The sequence below is a fragment of the Dipteris shenzhenensis genome, chromosome 27 (assembly GCF_047967505.1).
Source record: "Dipteris shenzhenensis isolate YYH24624 ecotype China chromosome 27, Dip_SZ_1.0, whole genome shotgun sequence".
Lineage (NCBI taxonomy): Eukaryota > Viridiplantae > Streptophyta > Polypodiopsida > Gleicheniales > Dipteridaceae > Dipteris > Dipteris shenzhenensis.
Genome location: NC_141622.1, coordinates 6,454,329 through 6,473,274, shown reverse-complemented (window position 1 = coordinate 6,473,274; position 18,946 = coordinate 6,454,329). Strand labels below are relative to the sequence as shown.

At 41.2% G+C, this 18,946-nt stretch overlaps 1 protein-coding gene across 1 annotated transcript; it reads left to right on the top strand.

Annotated features, from left to right (window-relative positions):
* The first annotated feature begins 9,581 nt into the window (after positions 1-9,581).
* On the top strand, positions 9,582-10,971 carry LOC147883799 (LOB domain-containing protein 4-like). Its single transcript, XM_087398290.1, has 2 exons — positions 9,582-9,852; positions 10,237-10,971. The coding sequence occupies exons 1-2, from the start codon at positions 9,679-9,681 to the stop codon at positions 10,570-10,572; spliced, it is 510 nt and encodes a 169-aa protein (XP_087254416.1). The 5' UTR covers positions 9,582-9,678; the 3' UTR covers positions 10,573-10,971.
* Positions 10,972-18,946: the final 7,975 nt, after the last annotated feature.

Genomic DNA, 18,946 nt, shown 5'->3' with positions numbered 1-18,946 from the left:
AAGGTAGCATGGACGCAATGAAGATCAATCACATGAACATAATAATGAGCTTGAACACTAAACCTCAAAGAGTGGGAGCTTCATTCCATTGAGAGAGACTTATACCTGTGGGTCTCTACACAATTAGTAGGTACGTCCAGGGTGGGACCTGTTTTGCAAGAGACCTCTTGGATAAGAGTCCCTTGACCTTTTGGGGGGACCTCTTGCATCTCTACACAAAGTGGGGAACCCATTGAGTCCTTCCACAAAGTGGGGGAACCTCTTGAGTCCCTACACTTTTTGGTGGGACCTCAAAAGTATAGGCTTTTAGTCTCTCTCTCTCTCTCTCTCTCTCTCTCTCTCTCTCTCTCTCTCTCTCCAATTTTAATATATCTCTTTCTAGATCTTGATTTGCAGGTACGATTAGATCTTTTTTAGAGAGAATTTTGACTATCCTCATCCTTTTAGATTCATCATACCATCTTTCAAGCTCAAGATATTACAAGTAGAGCTTTGCCGCTACTCTACACACACAATGATCTCATCTTCGTTGCACTAAACTACATGCCCTTGTTGCCACAAGGTTTTAACAACTTCATGCTAGCACCTTAGCATTTTGTAGTTGCAGATTGTAGGTGGTAAGGAGTATATCCTTAGTCATTAGTATACATGTATGAAAAATAGCATTGTACGAGTGAGATATGAATTTGATGATTGGAAGCTATGTAGTATTTATGGTTGCTGGTTGTAGAATTAGGGCGCAACTAAGAGACTTGCTTATTGCATTCAATTGTGCACAACTTGCTTCTACTCTTAGTATGTGTTGATATGCTATTAACCTTGAGTGCATGGGTTTTATTGATTGTGTCATTAAGAAAAAAGGGAGCTCATTTTGGGGCCTTTTAGGGTTTAGAAAAATAGGCTCTCGACCAATCAAAAGAGGGCCAATGTAACATTGGAAAAATACCAAAAACCATGTAAAAATATAAAATAAGTCATATTCAAAATCTTTTTCTTTTATTATGTTTGATATACGTGATCTTCAAAAGATGATTTTATGTGCAGTATTTAATGATTCTGATATTGCCAGCACATCCGGAGCGTGGCAAAAGCCCCAAATCGACCTTGGAGACACTAAAAACCAACCCTCGGAGGCCCAAGAAAGGGCAAAAATGCCCGAAATGGGGGATTTGCACAAAAACGCGATTTGGCCAGCTAGAATTGGGTCGGAGGCCCAAGAAAGGGCAAAATTGCCCAAAATGGGGGATTTGCAGAAAAACGCGATTTGGCCAGCTAGAATTGAATCGCGTTTTTGTGCAAATCCCCCATTCCGAGCATTTTCGCCCTTTCTTAGGCCTCTAGGGGTCGGTTTTTGGTGTCTCCAGGGTCGATTTGGGAGTTTTGGCCCGCTCCAGAATGCTGGTGATGTTAGAAGCATCAAATACTACACAAAAAATCAAGGATCTTATATACACATTTAATGTGAAGCCTGAGTACTAGACTGACATTTTTGCAGTAAGTATCCATATTTTATGGCATTTCCCATATTTTGAGTGCAATAAAAATGAGTTCCCTTCGTTCCTAATAAAAGTGTACAAGACCCTTTAAGTTTTTTTCTCGCTTTTTTCTTAAAGTAACACTCTATTTTTTTATTTTTAAGGAGAAGTTCCTGAAGAGGTTATCAATTAATGACCAATTGCAAGTGCCCTGTCAAATGGAATATGGATTTATGGATCCCCATGTCTTCCAATTTTCCATAACTTATTACTGGCCTAATGTCTTTGATGATAAGAGGCAGGTTTTCCCATCTACTACTTCATACATTGTTCTACCAAGCCTATCCAATATTCTACTAATCCTTTGAGTCTTTAAGAGGAAAACAACAATGTACAATCAAGCTCATTGCAAGTTATATCTCATTTCCTTCCACTCGCAATAAATAATTCAATTAGATCTATCCATAGAATTGGTCTTTATGTACAATTGAGCTCATTGCAAGTTCCATCTCATTTCCTTCCACTCCTTTCAATGAATCATTTGGTTATATCTGTCCATAGGGATCCTTTATATCCCATTATGACCAAAATCCTTTGGAGTGGTCAAAGGTTGTTGTATCAATCCATAAGACATCTTTCAACCCCTTGTCCAATATATTGCATTGGCATTTGTAAATCCTAATTGCTATAGACACACACAGTTGGAACTGACATGAAATTTGGATAATGACAAGGTTTGGTTGAGTGCTTAAAGTCTTACTACTTAGCATCTCATTTTCCCTTTGATTATACTTAGTAGTAACTCAAATCTCTATTTTCTTGAGATGTCTTCTACCAATATGGTACTTAAATTTTGAAGGCTTTTGGAACGTGATTTGTCCAAGAAAATCATATTTATTCGTCACATGGGGCTATCAGCTTTGTATAGCTCTAGAGCTCTTTTTTTTTTTGAGCCAAACGTAGCTATTCCTCTATCGTTCTCATGAGTGCATCTTATTTTCTATTGTGAATGCCTTATCATTATCTTAGCATTCATCTACTTTAGAAGGAAGAGGGAGTCCCTTAATTATGCCTCTCTCAAAGTTACTTGAGTTTTTTGAGAAGAGGCTAAGTGACAACTATAAAGAGTAGGGTGTCAAAGGCATTCCTCAATCATGAACATTTATCTATGCCTAGGATAGCCACAAAGGATTCCAAACCACCAAGAAGAAGCTATGGGATAGTAGCTTGGGGAGGGGGGGGGGTTTGGGGGGGGCATTATGTAAAAACTCCATATAGCACGTGCGATCAAGAAGTATTTAAAAAACCCCGTACTTATGGATTTTGATAACCTATTTTGTTTGAGATAATTAAAGTATCCCTTATGTATGAAAATTTTCACTTTTTAAATTAAAAAGCCCCTTATGTATGTATATTTCTTTTAACTCCATAAAAATATAAAACCCCTTCCGTTGATTGCACGTGTGCTATCTTACATATTTCTTAATGACCCCCCTGGGAATCCTTTGTGATTGGATGAATAGGACAATAGTGACTCCCCAATCCACTAATCCTCAGAATGTTGAATCTCCCAATCAAGCTCAAGACCTTCCAAGGGTTCCAGTCGACAAACTAGGCCAATGCTTGGGTATTGAAGACTCTTGGTGTGCTCCTATACTTGAGTTAGAAGACTTACTAAAGTGGACAAGTACACCGACCAAAATAGATAGTACAAAGGGAACTCAATTTATGCACCTTGACAATGATAAACCTACTACCATTACACCTTTTTACACCATAAGAGCAGTACTACCTAATCAAGTTGAACCTACAATTGATAATGTTATTGATCCTAATGAGATAGATAAGAAAGACTCCATCTCAACTTTGGGTAGAGCTGACATCAGCAGGCACAACATGCCAAATACAAGCCATGGCAGATTGATCACCAAGCCACAACCTCATCTCTTAGGAGACATTAAAGAAATTACCCATGTGCGCAGTAGCTATGAGCTATAACATTATGAAAAAAGGATTATAATGCCCATGTGGCAACCACATAGGCTACCTAATAAGCATGAAAGTCCAAGATAGCCCAACAACTAGATCTGGGCTAGATCTATAGCGTGGACAGCTAGTAGGAGTAGGTCGAGTCCTACAAAGCTACTTATTGAGGTAAGTTTAGAGTTTGGAGTTTAGAACTTAGGGTTTTGGCATTAGGGTTTAGGGTTCAAGGTTTAGAGTTTTATCACTTATTATCATCATATTACTAACATTGTGTGAGATGTGATTTGGACCAACAATGTCTGATGTTTACTGAGATAAGTTTAGAGTTTGGAATAGTTTCAATGTCGGTATAGACACTACTATTTTCATCAATATATGCCATAGTCACATATATCGATAAAAATACCAATGGTTATTCTAATTCATATTTCAATGGCAGCTTGGCTACCAACTCTTAGTATAATTTCCAATGGAACATATTTTCTAGTTCAAAAGGAAAAATTAATGATGGTAATAGTCTCTTGTGCAGGGCTGTAACTACTAATATTTGGATGTGGTAATGAGAATAGACTTTCTCTCAATAAATTATAATATAAGATATATCTTGTTGATGATGCTTCCTTTTGACTTATGATGTAAAAAATAATAGAAATAAGTTATGCTTTCTCTCAACAATATAAGATATATCTTGTCAATGATGCTGTCTTTTAATTTATGATATGAAACATAAAAATATCAATTGGTCATGCTAAGGGCACATTTGACTATTGCATTAACCACAACTATATTGAACGTTGACTTGAGAAATATAAAGGAAAGCCACTATGTCATAACATGACATTTTTCGATAGATTTTTAGGGTCCAATTCCAATTCTCAACATCGAAACTAGTGAAGGAATCACTATGTGGCTCACAGTCATCATCCTCTAGTCCTTTGTTTATATTTACGGAACAAATTACTCATGGCATGGATTCTCAAATCATGATAGGATTACCATGCAAGTTGCATGGAAACACGCAGATTCCATTGTCACCTTCTTCCATGCTTCCACTAGACTTTGTAATTTGCCATCAAAGTATGGAAAAAGTGAAAAACTTAAGAGGCCATAGCAAGAAGGAATCATGTATGCAATCTGTATATAATTAAGTGTAGCTTTATATATTTGCGGTAGGTAATTTGTTGACTACTCTCTTTAGAAAAGCTTTGGAAATAGAGCGTGCCTTGAAAAATGTGTGTTGACTATACTCCACAGCTTTGGGAATAGTATATCTAGCTTGGAAATGTGCATCAGAATATAGACTTGTTCAAGGCATCACGCTAGTTAAAACATCATGATTAAGAGAGGATATAGTCATGGAAGTAGAGGTTTTTATTTGAAGGGCCGTAAATATTTCGAGTAGAGATTGGATTGTATTTTCACAAAATTATTCCACCATGTATGCAAACTTGTTTCTTTAATGCTATTTCAAGGTAGGAGTTTATTGCTTTTAATCCATGGATCGAATATTTTTTTTCTCCAGCACCTTTGTGGTGAGCCCATACATGCTCATACACCTAGCACTCATCATACCATCAGGGTGGTATCCCCCTCTAATTAATTGCCAATTAGCCAAGTAATGTGTCAAGACCACCAAGCACTAAATAATTAGCCAAGCACTATATCAGGATCACTAACAACGTTTGGCACAACAACTTGCACAACATATTAGTTATATGCCAATCGAAACATCATGTCCATAAAGGCTTGCTATCAAAATCTAATGTCCTTTGGGAGCTCAGTCGATGTGGTTAAAGGCATATGAAACTGGAAAAGCATTAGGTGATTGGTGTAAGTTGAGGTGGACGAAATGAAATCTTGTGCAATTGTCGATTATGGCCTATAAGTATCCACATAACTTGCAACATACGTGAGGTGCCCTTAAGACTTGAACCCAAGACCTCCCAAAGAGAGGCAAGGGTTTTAGCCATTTTAGCTACAAGCTCAAGGACTAGATTAAGATATTTATGAAACCATATTCTTAAATTGATGTCTCGTAACATGCAACACAGGACATATAACATATTTGGTTTATAAATATAAAAGGCTTGAAGTTGGAATAAATTGTTAACTCAGGACATATAACATATTTGGTTTATAAATATAAAAGGCTTGAAGTTGGAATAAATTGTTTTCTCAACATTAGCCTGATATTTTGTTGTTGCTTTGGAAAAGACATGGTTTCACGTGCTAAATTCAATTCACATAGAATTTGTAAAATTATTATGCATTAAAAGAAAAATGTTTGCAAGTTAGTCACTCATGTTGAAAACATAGTGATGTGGTACTAGTTTGTGTCCAATATTTTTTTCTTATTACATGCATATATTCATCATTCATTTCCTCATGATAGCGATATGCCTTCTTACTATATGCCTAGAGGTATGTAGCTTTCTTGTGGTAGACCATGTCCATTGTGATCCCATGTTTTACATGGGAAGATAAGAGTGAGGTTCAATAAAAGCACAATTGCTCATGACTCATAAGGTAGCATACATTTGTCTCATTTGTGCCACATGGAGTAGTTGCATTTGGAACCACTTACTCTTGATGGAAGTCTATTTTGTTGAGGGAGAGTTCAGCTAAAGGATTTGGGTGCGAGAAGCTAGTTTTACATTCCTCATGGAGCCAAGCCCACATGTGGTAGGATTCGGATGAGAAAGTTCTTCTTTCATAGAGGAGCCAAAAGTGAAATGTGGTAGAAAATGCGTTGCCATGAGCGCAGCCATGAGGCCACAAGGTTGAACTGGCATTAGCAATGATATCCTAGGTCGAGCTAAAGTTGGAGACGGGTGTAACATGTAAAGGGTGCTATAATAAGAGTTCACCGGGGACCGTTAAGGAGGTTGAGGACAGGGGCTAGCCCACCACCTGGCACCAACCAGACGGCGCTGCCGACAAATCGGTGCTTAAAGCCTGGCGTCGGACTCCTTTTAATAATTTATATAAGCACTTTTTATACGCGCCGCTTGCCCCATGTGCATAACACATGCTAAGCATTTAGTATTAAGAAGGCCCCCGGCCCGATGCATGCATGCATCAATGCATCATCATCAACACCCCTTAGGCAGAACGTGCATGCATGGCCCTTTCTTATGAGCTTCGTCAATTTGCTTTTTAGTCCCAAACTTGAGGCTGCTCGTCTGCGGGGCGCACTGCACTCTCTCACGAGTCACACAGCTTCGCTTGCGCAGGCCCTGAGTTATTGAGTTATTCACTAAAAATAGCTGTATACACAGAAGCCGATTCAACTAATCATCTCCTCCACGCAAATCTTTCTTCGACGCAAATCTTTGACGATCTGAAAATCAGTGCGCAGTGCCGCGAGGGTCAGGTCAATCCAGGAGTTGTGATAGAGAGTGCCCCTGGCCCCAGATCCCCCTGCCTGTTGCAGACACTATTATCGCCACTCCAGCAGACACCGGCTGCTGCATTTTGCAATTTGTTGTAGACCTGCAGGCTGCACTGGATGATCAAAGATGTTAGGGTTCAGCGAGCACGCAGACGGGGAGGAGCATTGACTTCTCTTTGGGTACTAGTTTTCCTTCCCACACTAGAAAGAAACAGGTGAAAATTCTAGAGTCGTCCAAAGCGTGTATGAGAAGCAAGACCAGAGTCAAAACCACTTGGTTGAGAAGCAATTTGAATGTAGGCTCTATAATCTATAGTTCTATAATCATCAATGATCAAAGCATGCCGGATGGGTTTTATCAACGATTACTAGCATTTTCAGTGCCTTAGAGGCCGTCCCCATAGACCCCCTAGACCACCGTCCCCATAGACCCCCTAGACCAGCTTGAGAAGCTGGTCTCAACATAACGAGGGTCGTCCCCATAGAGCCATGGATGCATCCTCTCAATCTAAATCACCATCTTCCTATGATGGTCTGAGGAATGAGGGATGCCCAGGGGCACCCCCCAGACCTCCTATATTTAGTCATTTAATTCGCAGGGTTTGAATTTTCAAACCTGTTGCAGCAACTTAGGTGTTCAGAGGCCTTTTGCAGAAGCCCTAGACCGGCGTGTCCATCCCTTGCTCCTCAATCATTTACTTCCATTCAAGGGTGTTGTAGAAAATATTGATTATGTAGGAGATTGTAGAGGTTTTAGAGGCTTTTATGGGGACGTAGTTAAGCTTTTAGAGCAGGTCCCCATGGACTAGCTGAACAAGCTTGCTCAGATCTTTTTTCACTTACCTCCAATGCCTCCAGGCCCATGCCAGGCACCATCTAAAGCCACTGCGAGCCTTGAATGCAGCATAGTTTGGGACTCACGGAACCTAGAACCACACCCCTCTCCACAGAATTCGGGGCAGGTTCAAAAATAGGCAACGATGCTGGCTTTCGTGGGATATGCCGGTCCATGGGGACCTGCTCTTAGAGGCCTGTTCAAGAGCCTCTTGCAAAGAGGATCTGCATCGCAGCTAGCAGTGGTATGGGGATGGCCTCTTATGCCGAAAATCATGATGCTCAAAGGTAGCATTTTGAAGCCCCATTGGAGACCGAAATTTTCTCGAGCATTCAGGGGGCTTGGCCATTTACAGCCAATTGGATTTGTCTGCATCTCATCAGAGGCAATAGACCCCAGTCTGCAGAAGTCTGTACAGACGGGTAGCAAACAGCAGCTACTCAAATCGGATCATGGCCCTCTGTGGGCACCTACGCCAGACTTTGCCGGCATATTTGCCAAAATGGGCGGTTCGTGCGAAAGCCTCTAGCTAGCTAGAATCATGTATTGCGACACCATTTAACACACAGCTCTACTTCCATGTAGGCCGGTGGTGTGCGGGTGCCAGCATTTGAATGGCGGAACGGATCCACAAATTCGTGGTGGATCCGTTTTTGAACTACCTTGCATGGGAACTCACTCAGATCGATGGGCTCACTTGAATGGGAACATTTGGCCCTGCGTGGAAACAAGAAGTTACATCCACATTTTTGACTGCATGTGGCAAGGCGATGGTAGATACGCTATGAGCATGAAGACGACTCTGTAGCAGAATCTGGGATATAATAAGACATACAGTAACTTACGAGGAGGAGGACAATACAAAAGATAAGTTTACAGTCAGCGTTTTTCTATTGACGGCAACCACGACGATTGAAGCAGCCATTTCTACGTGTAACCAAAGGTGGGGCCTGAAGAGTTTTGGCCGCGGCGCCGCTAAAAAAGGCCACGCAAATAGCATGCTATATTTGGCAGTCCTGCCGCTGCGTCGCCGTCAAATGTAGAGGCAAATTGCGCAAGCGCCGCTCTTCGTGCACGTGTCAGGTGGACGTGCGGCTGCGCGCAATCGTTTTTCTAGTCTGTACCCCCACATGCCAACAGCCCCATTTGCCAACCTCTGGAGTCTGCAAACCTGAGCCCCACTGCTCATCAGCCATCCTGCGGCCTGCCCACGTTTGCCTCCCCTCTGAGAAGCTCGCTCTCCATCCTTCCAGACCCGCATAGCCGCTCGTGAAGATCTATCGCCATTGCTGTTCATCCACAGGTGAAATACTCTTATTATTACTACTACAATAGCTTCTCTAGCATCTGTCCTTTCCCTTGTCTCCCTGTACATCTCCGCGTTCCCCCTCCGATCTTCCCTTCCTGTTCTTTCTCCCTTGTTTCTGTCCTCTGGACTCGTCTGGAGTCTGTCTGCCTCCCCCCTCGTCTCTCTCTTTCCTAGCTCTCGCAAGTTGCAGCTGTCGCTCCGTGCCGGTGACAAACTTGTCTGTATATTTATATGGTTTCCCTGGCCAGTCTGTGGGCTCGCGGAGGGAGCGTCTCCCTCCTGTCTCTCATCAGTAGGTACCTCGGTTTCTCTCTCGCTCTCGAGTCTCAACGGGCCCAGAGAACGTGGGTTTTATTAGTCGTTGCCTGCTGCGCCTCTCCCGAACGGGCCCTTGACACCCGTTGCGTACTGTACCCTCTCCCACCTTTTCTGTTCCCTCGTCTCTCCCCATCAGTGCCACACTTTTTGTATGGTTTCACGATTCTGCCCGCTCTTCCTCTTCTCAGATAGTTGCTGGTTAATAAGCTGCGTTGTCACCTGTTACTCTGTCTCCTCAACTGCCCATCCTCTTCACCGAAACAATATTAGTGTGGGGTATTTTAGTAGCGGTTATCGTATTGAAAACCTCGAAGCGCACACCTTCCAGTTTTGCTACCTACAGCCTCGTCTGCAGTGTCTCAACATGAAAGAAAGCTGTCGTCAAGGAAGCTCCTCTCCCTGCGCCGCCTGCAAGCTCTTGCGCAGGAGGTGTGCGAAAGATTGTGTATTTGCTCCCTACTTTCCTGCGGACGAGCCGTTGAAGTTTGCGAGCGTGCACAAAGTCTTTGGAGCCAGTAATGTCAACAAAATGCTGCAGGTAATCACGGCAATGCGTCCTCCCGGTGGGCGGAGTAGTCGAACTTTCCAGGAAGTATGATACCGTGCTATTCTGCCCTGCATGGTTCTTAAAAGCTGTCATATCCTCCGTGTTGCCACAGCGCATAGCTAAGGTCGAAATAGGAAATCTTTCCGGTAGAGGCGAGGTTTATTTGGACAATTTAGTCATTCAATCTTTTACAACTCTAACGTTTGCTAGTATATACATGTTAGGAGCATGACCATGGTACCTTTCTTCACTTTGGTTGTTCCATCCTTTCTCCTCTACTTATCTGCCGTTACATGTGAACGTTGTAAGTGCCGAGAGCAAGTAAATGACTGTTTTCTCTTGGCTCTGTCTAAAAGATGCGCACTTACCACGCAGGACTTGCCGGAGCATCAGAGAGGCGATGCGGTCAGCAGCATGGTGTACGAAGCGAATGCCAGAGTGCGAGACCCCGTGTATGGTTGCGTCGGTGCTATTTCCTCACTCCAGCAACAGGTTTCACAATTGCAAACGCAGCTGGCCGTAGCACAGGCAGAGATTGTCTGTCTTCGTATGCAGCAGACAGCTGCGCTCAACAACTTTGCCAATTCCAATGGCATGCTGATCGCTGCCTCCCCCCCTATGGCTCCCTCTACTCCAGTTCTAGCTCAACATCATAGGCCCACGTTGCTGGAAGGCATCCAACAGCCAAACGCTAGCACCCTCTGGTCATGAGGGAAATCGTGGGTGCTTGATGTAGCTGAGAATCTTGCGAATTCCTAGTAATTTGATTTTGTAGCTCCGTTGCAGCCCCTCCTCTTAGCTTTGTTCAACTCACCAATTATTCCGCTTCTTAGTCCCGATCATATAATCCGTGTATGAAGCCTGCTCAGGCAGACATCGCAGGAGGGCTGAACCCCCTACGGTTGCCACGCAGTAGCGCAATCTATTTTGAGGTTAAAGCTTTGATATAATTCGGCGTGTGGCTGGTGGAAGGCTGACAAAAAAAATGTTGCCTCCGAGGTCACAAATGGCTTTGGAAGCCATAGTACTAGTAAAATTGATTGGGCATCCTTTCTTCAGGATGCGTTTGGACATCTTTTTCTCTTTCCACAAGTAGGCTTAACCGAAGAGAAAGGCCATCTTTGATATACTATTTTGACATGTCTACAACGGGTTGGGTTAGAACCCACGTTTGTCAAGTCTCAAGGTTGGGATTCTAGATTGCTTTATTTTCATGGAATAAAATTATAGGTTTCATTTATAAATCTCTATATTTGAATGCTTTTTAGATAATTTGCAAATGATATCTATTAAGCCTTGCAAAAAACACGTTTAGTGGCATTGCATCTGTGTGTGTGTGTGTGTGGATATAGCCATCAGGGGTTACTCTCGTGCTTGTAAGGTGTACAACAATTGCCAAGAGATCGTGACTAACTACACTCCTAGACAGTGGACTGTGATCTATCATTAGCTTTTTGCGAGCATAGTCTAGTCCATCACCAAGCTTACTTTAACGTTTCATGCCTCGTGTGCTGTATTGTATTGACTACGGTGACATTGACTATGTCCTACATAGTTTCTAGCATGGGTTGGCATGCTCGTTTAGTAGCTCCATCCTTTTGCTCATTGTATCAAGTTTTCTATCAGCCTCGTAGACGTATTGATCTTATGTAGACTTTTGATAAACTATGTGTGTGCGTGTGTGTGCACGCGCGCACGTGCATGCACTCAGCAAGGGCCCTAGTGTGCCCTTACATAAAAGATAGAGAAGAGAGAGAGAGAGAGAGAGAGAGAGTGAGAGAGAGAGAGTTTATAAGATATTTATTTATATTTTAAGATTTAGCGTTTTGTGTGTGTGTGTGCGCATGCGTGTGTTGGTATGCATGTATATGTTTTTCGCAGATTTTCTTAAAATTCCTCAAAGTTTAAGGTTTATAAATAAAACCTTAAATTTTATTGAAAGCAATAGATGAGACCCAAGAGAGTGGGTTTCTAGTCTGTCGTAGATGGGTCTGGTTACTCATTATATCCAATGGTCAGTGAAGCCAAAGAGGTAGGTGAACTAGGGAGGCATTTCTTCCATGCCAAATTACTGATTATAGCACTTTTCAATATTTTGGCAGACATGACTATACTATTTGCTCCGTCAACACAGTCAATAAACACAGAAACTATGATGCATTGCATTAGAAGAGGACCCTTCTAGTAAAGAAAATCAATTCCTGTCCCAAATTATCAGGGGACAAAGGCCCAATTGGCAAGGGGAGATTTGAATATTTAAATAGGTTTCTCATTATGTCTAGAGACTTTTCAATAAGTTTTAACAAAGCAATGTTATCCTCCTCCATTAATTGGTCCAAAGATAGAGATAATTGATTAATATCTTCCAAAATCTTTTTAATATTTCCCTTTTCAGATTACTAAAATTTTGCACCAATCATTGATGGAAAGTTGCATCACTAATAACTTATTCGAATGAGGGTGTACACTAAAATATGAAAAGCAACCTCCTTTCAAAATCATGTAACTTTTTCATGTGTTATCCAAATTTCATGGTGTAAATATATATTCAAAGCTCTTTTAGTGTAGAACACAATACGCTAAATCTGAGAGCATCTTGGAAGTGCGGGAGCAGAGCATCGTGAGGTGCAAGTGGATGTTGTCCTCCATAATGGGAAGGATTTGATGAGAGAGAGAGAGAGAGAGAGAGAGAGAGAGAGAGAGAGAGAGAGAGAGATTCCATAATTTCTTGCATGGTTGTGCCGGGAGAGAGAGAGAGAGAGAGAGAGAGAGATTCTACAATTTCTTGCATGGTTGTGCGGGGAGCCATGGGGATTTTGATGGAGGTAGTGGATTGAGAGAAATCTTTAGATCCATGGCTAGTCCTTGCCAAGAGCAACGCAAGAGGTGCAACGCAAAGGTGCCATGTGGCATAGCTCTTTGAGTGCCATGTGGTAACTTAGAAATAAGTAAATATAGATTTCCAAGTGCTTTGCTCCACTAGGTAATGGGCCCTAATGCATAAGTGCTTTACTCCACGAGGCAATGGGCTAATTTTCCCCTTATGATAGAGATGTCCCCCTAGCCAACTTGTATAGTGCTACATCATGTTTCTCTATTTGATCCTTTGGAACCTGTGAATTTCCACTTCCAACTTTTTCTTTAAATTATTAAATTGTGTGCCACTTATAGGGATCACTTGCCTTTTAATAGCCCATAATCCTTTTAAAAATAGTTTGCTTTCTCTACTTTGCCACTATACTAGGAGGCAATGCCTGAGTGCACTTGGGTGCTCTTGTTAGAAAATTATGCAATTTGAAACTAACAACCTCTGACATTGAGATGTGGGTCGATGAGGAGTCAAAAACCTTTGTGAAGGTGAAGGACAACATGGAGTGAGCAACCTAAGTAGCATGTGGAAGAAGCTAAAGACAACTCTTCTCAGAAGGAGTCTCCACTACAAAAAAGTCAAGAGAGAGATTCTGAGCACTAATAGAAAAACACATGATACTTGTAATCATTTTGTATTAATACATCAAATGTCAACTTTTTTTTTTGGATTGCAAGTAATATCTAGAGTCAATAGCTTTGAATTATCTGAATTGTTCTATCTACAATTTTTTTAGCAATATGTAAATGTATTATGCAAATATAAAGAGAATTGATTTGGGAGAAACACAGGGTGGAAACCAACTTACTTTCCTGTTGTTCAAAATAAATGAAAATTATTTATGGATATTGTTCTTAGTCTCCATAATAATGTCATTGCATAACTGAGAGAGAGTACAGCATTGTCCCAGTGAGATGAATGTTAGAAGGATGTCATTCTCAATAACATTTATTTCAATTATTGGACCTAAACACCTCTCATCTTGGTCCATTGCCAAAAGTTTTGTGCCTATCATCCTGCTGCGTTTATAGTAAAAAGAGAAAATAAAGTTTTGCGAGGCAATCATTTACTTAATGTTCATGGAGTTATGAACAATCTCACAATACACATTGTTGGCCACCATTCGATCGCAAGCATTATCCAAAAAATTTGGAATTGGAATTTCATCATATCCTTTTGTTCTGAAAGTCAACATTGTCTTATAAACTTTAATTGGATAATCCCAAAAAAGTTCTACAAAAATTGTAAGTGGCATGAAAACGTTGATTTTAACTATCCTAGTAGCAATATTTGGTTTTAGGGAATACTGTACTTCTGAAAATAGTTTGGCTCTATATGATTCTGTGATGCTACCATCAAGGACTAGCCAATCAACTATATTCCATACCAGGAGATCTTGGCTTTTTAATAAACCATGTGAGTGAGCATTGTCCATCAATTGATAAAAGTGATCATAAAAAAATATACCCGATTCAACCAATGTTGTTGATTTTCTACCTTTGTATTGTAGATCCCTAATAGCACCATGTAAAGAATCAAAGAATCCCAGTATGCACTCCATTGGTTGCCACTCTTCGTATGATGAGGGATATATATCTGAACCAAAACAAAGATAATGTATGTCATAGAAAGCAACAGTTATTTCGTTTCAACTATTTCATTACACAAATGCACTTACAATTGGGTGGATGACTAGATCTATGGGACTGAGGAGAGTTACCCCTACAGCGTTAGAAATCAACCAATAGAGGGTACCAATGGAAGGCTGATAGAATAGCCCAGGAGCTCACACAGTGTGTGTGGGGTGTGGAATCACAAACTTTTTTTTAAAAAGGGGGATCACATAGATGTGCAGACTCATCAATAGACAATGAACCAGCCAGATATAGAAGCTACTAGAAGAACATATTTCCATCTAGAACTATGGACAAAATAAAAGAGAGATAGATCCAAAGTCCCACTAGAGCATGGTACTTTGATCTTACCACAAGTTACTTCTACTATCTGTCGGATATCTCTAGACTTGAGCTTGTGTGCTCCACCTTGAGCATATTTAATCTTTTCATCTAGATCCTTCTACCTTACTGCCTGTGTATAGCCTAGGTAGGCAGCTCTCTGTGAGCTAAGTTTACAACTCCTTAGTTGGTTCACCTTCTGGTCATAGGCCGAACTGGTGCTACTCTGCTGCTCTTTCCTTCTCCCTGAAGTGCTGCTACAAAAGATGTTCTGTAAAAGTTGATGGACCTCTTTTATAGGTCTAAAGGTTTTCTATAAAAATGGACCAGCCAACCTCATTTTGGTGGATCAGATTGGCCGACCAATCTACTTGCTAGTCGACTTTGTTGGCTGTCCAACTAGCCCTATATAAGGGCTTTTGCCAGGCCCTTTTGTGCTGTTGGGGCAGCCCCCATTGGGCCCCACCCTTGGGCACATCTATGGCCAGGTGGCTTGCCCACAATAGCCAACCACCTCTTCCCCTTTGTTGTGTCATGTGCCAGTTTTGCAGATGCCTTTTGTTGCGCCACATTAGGAAAAAAGGGAGCTCATTTTGGGGCCTTTTAGGGTTTGGGAAAAATGTCTCTCAACCAATGAGGAGAAGGCCAATGTAATGTAGAAAACAAAAAAAAGGCAAAAATATGAAAAAGAAAATAGTACTTTATGTTGCTACAAGTGTGTTGCATTAATGAGAATATTTGTCTTTTATTCTTTTATGGTTCGCCTATCCTATCAAGAGATGTGGACCCAAAATTGAAACAGAGCTCCATTTTGAAACCTTCCCACATGGTGACCCAAAACAACCATCCACTTTCTCTTGTTCTCAGGCGCCATTCTCTCTTCAACAAGCATTCCTCTACTTTTGACACCATGAGCCGTTCCATTCTCTCTTCAACAAGCATTCCTCATTGCATTACTGTTGTTGTGATGCTCTTAAACTTTCAAGACAATAAGCTCCTTTAACCTTTTACTCTCTTGTTCTTAGTTTCGTTCAGTTTTGTTAATGTCTTACTATCTTGCTGTGTGTTTCTTTGACTTCATATTAGAGTGAGGATCTCAGATGGCAACCAAAAACTTTGGTCGTGCCACTAGAAAATGGTCTGACGCTCTCCTTGGCAAAGATGTGGATGTACAAAGTATCTCTTTGCCACGAGGACCTACCTCACTAATCTCACGTGTAGAAGTTTCCAATACTGTGATTGTGGATGGTAGCTAGAAAAGGATAGCAGTGGTGGAAGGAGACTGGGTGCTAATGCAACCCAACAAGCAGAGAAAGCAATAATCAACTAACACTTTTTTGGCTTCTTGGAAGGGTAGAGTGAAAGAATTTAGAGTAAAAAAGGAAGGCACAAGATGCATCAGAGAGGTTTAGATCTTGGCCACCCTCTACAAAACTATATGAAGGAGAGCTCTCTCCTTGACTGTTAACCCAAACTGGTCACTCAAGGCAGCAATCGACCACCAACATGCCTGCCTCGCATCGTAGATCTGCATCCATGTCCTTATGCCTATTTGAAGAGTTCTCTAGCCACGTGTAGGTCAATTTCGGCCAAGGGTTTATCCTATGAAGGTATTGCCCAGCTCCACTAGAGACACTCGTAAAGCCTTGCATCTAGCCTAGACTTTCATTTCAATTTTATCAGTAGACCACAAGTTTGAATAGCATTCACCAGACTAGAAAACCAGGAAACCATGAGCATAGTCTGTCATACTAGAACAACCCCCTCCAACCTCCTACCCCATTACTATTTCCATTCTCTAAAAACCATTTGAAATGGTCACATTCAAAAACCCTTGGCATCCATTTTACCAGTAGTGATACATTTTTTAAATTCAACTCAACCCTGCATAAGCTTTAAGGATCTTCATGGTGTCCCAGGGCATATAGTGCCATTTTCTCCTACCCACTTCCTCTACCCAACAAAAGAACACATCAATGATCACTCTATCTCAGCCCACTAGCTTTTTTTAAACATCTAGATAGATGCGAAGTAGGTAGTCAAAGCACATAGTATATGTTGCACAATCATAATTCGAGCATTCCAACCCAATTGAGCACCATGCAACAAATGAGCAGACCTTGGCAAGGATCTTGCATAGAACCACCCAAACCATTAATGCAGAGTGAGACCCATCCCCAAAGGCCCCCCAGATACCGAATTATAGCTCCTCTCCCCATCCAACTGACCAGTAATGTATCAAGCCAACATAGCCATAATCTTGGGCCAGTTCTTAAGCCAAATGTCTTAAACCAACTACGCACTGACCCTAAGGCTAAGAAAAACTTCTGCAACACTTCAAACAAGGCATTCACATTCTCAAGAGTCTCAGCTACTGCTGATAGGGCAACCATGTCATTTGCGCGAATCTGTTGGCTAGAGGTCATCAACATCCATTTAATCTTTCCTTCAAGAAACCTTGCTTAATCATCTGGATGACACTATACACAAAGCAAATGCAGAGGGGCAATTGGACATCCTTGACAGATGGAACGCTTTAGCTCAAATCTGATCACAGCCCCACCATTGAGCATAGCATCATCGAGGCATTTTATAATAAAGTATTATTAATGTTGCAGAATCCAACACCAAATCCTAACTTACCAATCATTGCAATGATGAAATCCAATCTTACATGATCATACAGTTGATCAAAATCAAATCCAACAATAGAGACTTTTGATGTGATGTCGTTGGATAGTCCAAAGCTACTGACACGTTCATTATATTTTCAAAAATATCCCGACATTTAATAAATCCAAACTACTCCCTCTACAACACTCATGTAATTATATGTTATTCTGATTGGAATGGTCTTTGCAACTATCTTGTATGACATATTAATCATTGAGACAGGTCTCCAGTCTCATAGAGTTTTAATCTATTTTTTCTCTTTGTACCAGAATCACATTCACATCTTGAGATAAAAAGTATGTTTGCATCACAGAGTTAATCATGGCAACATAGTCTTTCTTAATGAGAAACCAAAAGCAAGATAGAATTTAGCTAGAAGGCCATCAAGGCCAAGGGGCTTAGCATGCTCCAACATATCCAGCGAATCCTCAGCGAATCCCACAATTCCTTCTCAGAAAATGTCTCTTCCAAGTAGATAGAGATACTCTAGGGGAGATTCCTAAGAGGACTACAGATAGGAAGCTCTCTTGGACTCTGAACCCACTTCACCTAATTGACCAACAGTGCGTGCCAATTCTTTTTTGAATACCTTGACTATGTGCCCGAATTCACTTACTATTTTCCCATCCTTGTCCATAACTTTATCAGCAGTCAATTATATGCTTCTTCTTAACTTATTGAAATAAAAATTTAGATGGAAAATCATGTAAGGATAGACATAGCACCATGCTTTGCATTTGAGCCTTCTCATCCCTCTCATGTTCTTCATCCTGCATGGTTTCTTCCATCTCCACCATCAAAGTAGCCACATAAGGACCTTTGGGGCATAAATTCAGTGCCAGACTTAAGTTCAATTGGAGTTCAATTAACCATTCATTCAAAGATCTCCTTTCATTCCTAAGAGCACTCTCCCAATGTTTAGCTACTTGAAGCATGGCTCATGAAGCATGGCTCGAATAGCAAGATCCCATCGTACACACAAATCTGTGCACCACATCCAACCGAGCAATGAGCATTGGAAACAGCTTTCTTGAAACCACTCTTACCCAGTAGTTTCTTGTTGAATTTGTATGGGATATAATAAGAATGACCAATTGCACCAAGAATGGAAAGAATCCACATGAACAAATACAAATGAGTTGTGAAAGAACTGACCCCCAACAGTGCCCACAACCACCAACCTTCCTCTGAGAAGTAGAACCTATCTATCCTGCTTGCTCGAAACTCAAAGAACTTTCTTTTATTGCACCAAGAGAACTCATGTGACCCATCTTCATCTTGTTCTATAACATCCACTAATCCCTTATCAAGGCACAACTCCTTCTGTGCTTTGACTTCTTCCCAAGAAAGGCATCTAATATAACGCGAGTGGTCTGAGGGGGACTCACCAATCCCCCCTAGGACCCATCTAGGGGGGACCCATCTACTACTTGAAATACTCTGATTAAGTTCTCTCCAACAATCCCCGTGGATCAGAGCATTATTAGTGTTAAATTGAAAACTTGATATCTTTGTAGAGACAACTAGAAAGTGACCTAGATCATCATGAGACAATTCCTTCCCACTTAGACCTAGCTTGGACAAAATA

Coding starts and splice junctions, on each gene's coding strand:
- LOC147883799 (XM_087398290.1), top strand. CDS start 9,679: ATGAAAGAAAGCTGTCGTCAAGGAAGCTCCTCTCCCTGCGCCGCCTGC. Junction 9,853..10,236: donor ATGTCAACAAAATGCTGCAG/GTAATCACGGCA, acceptor CTTACCACGCAG/GACTTGCCGGAGCATCAGAG.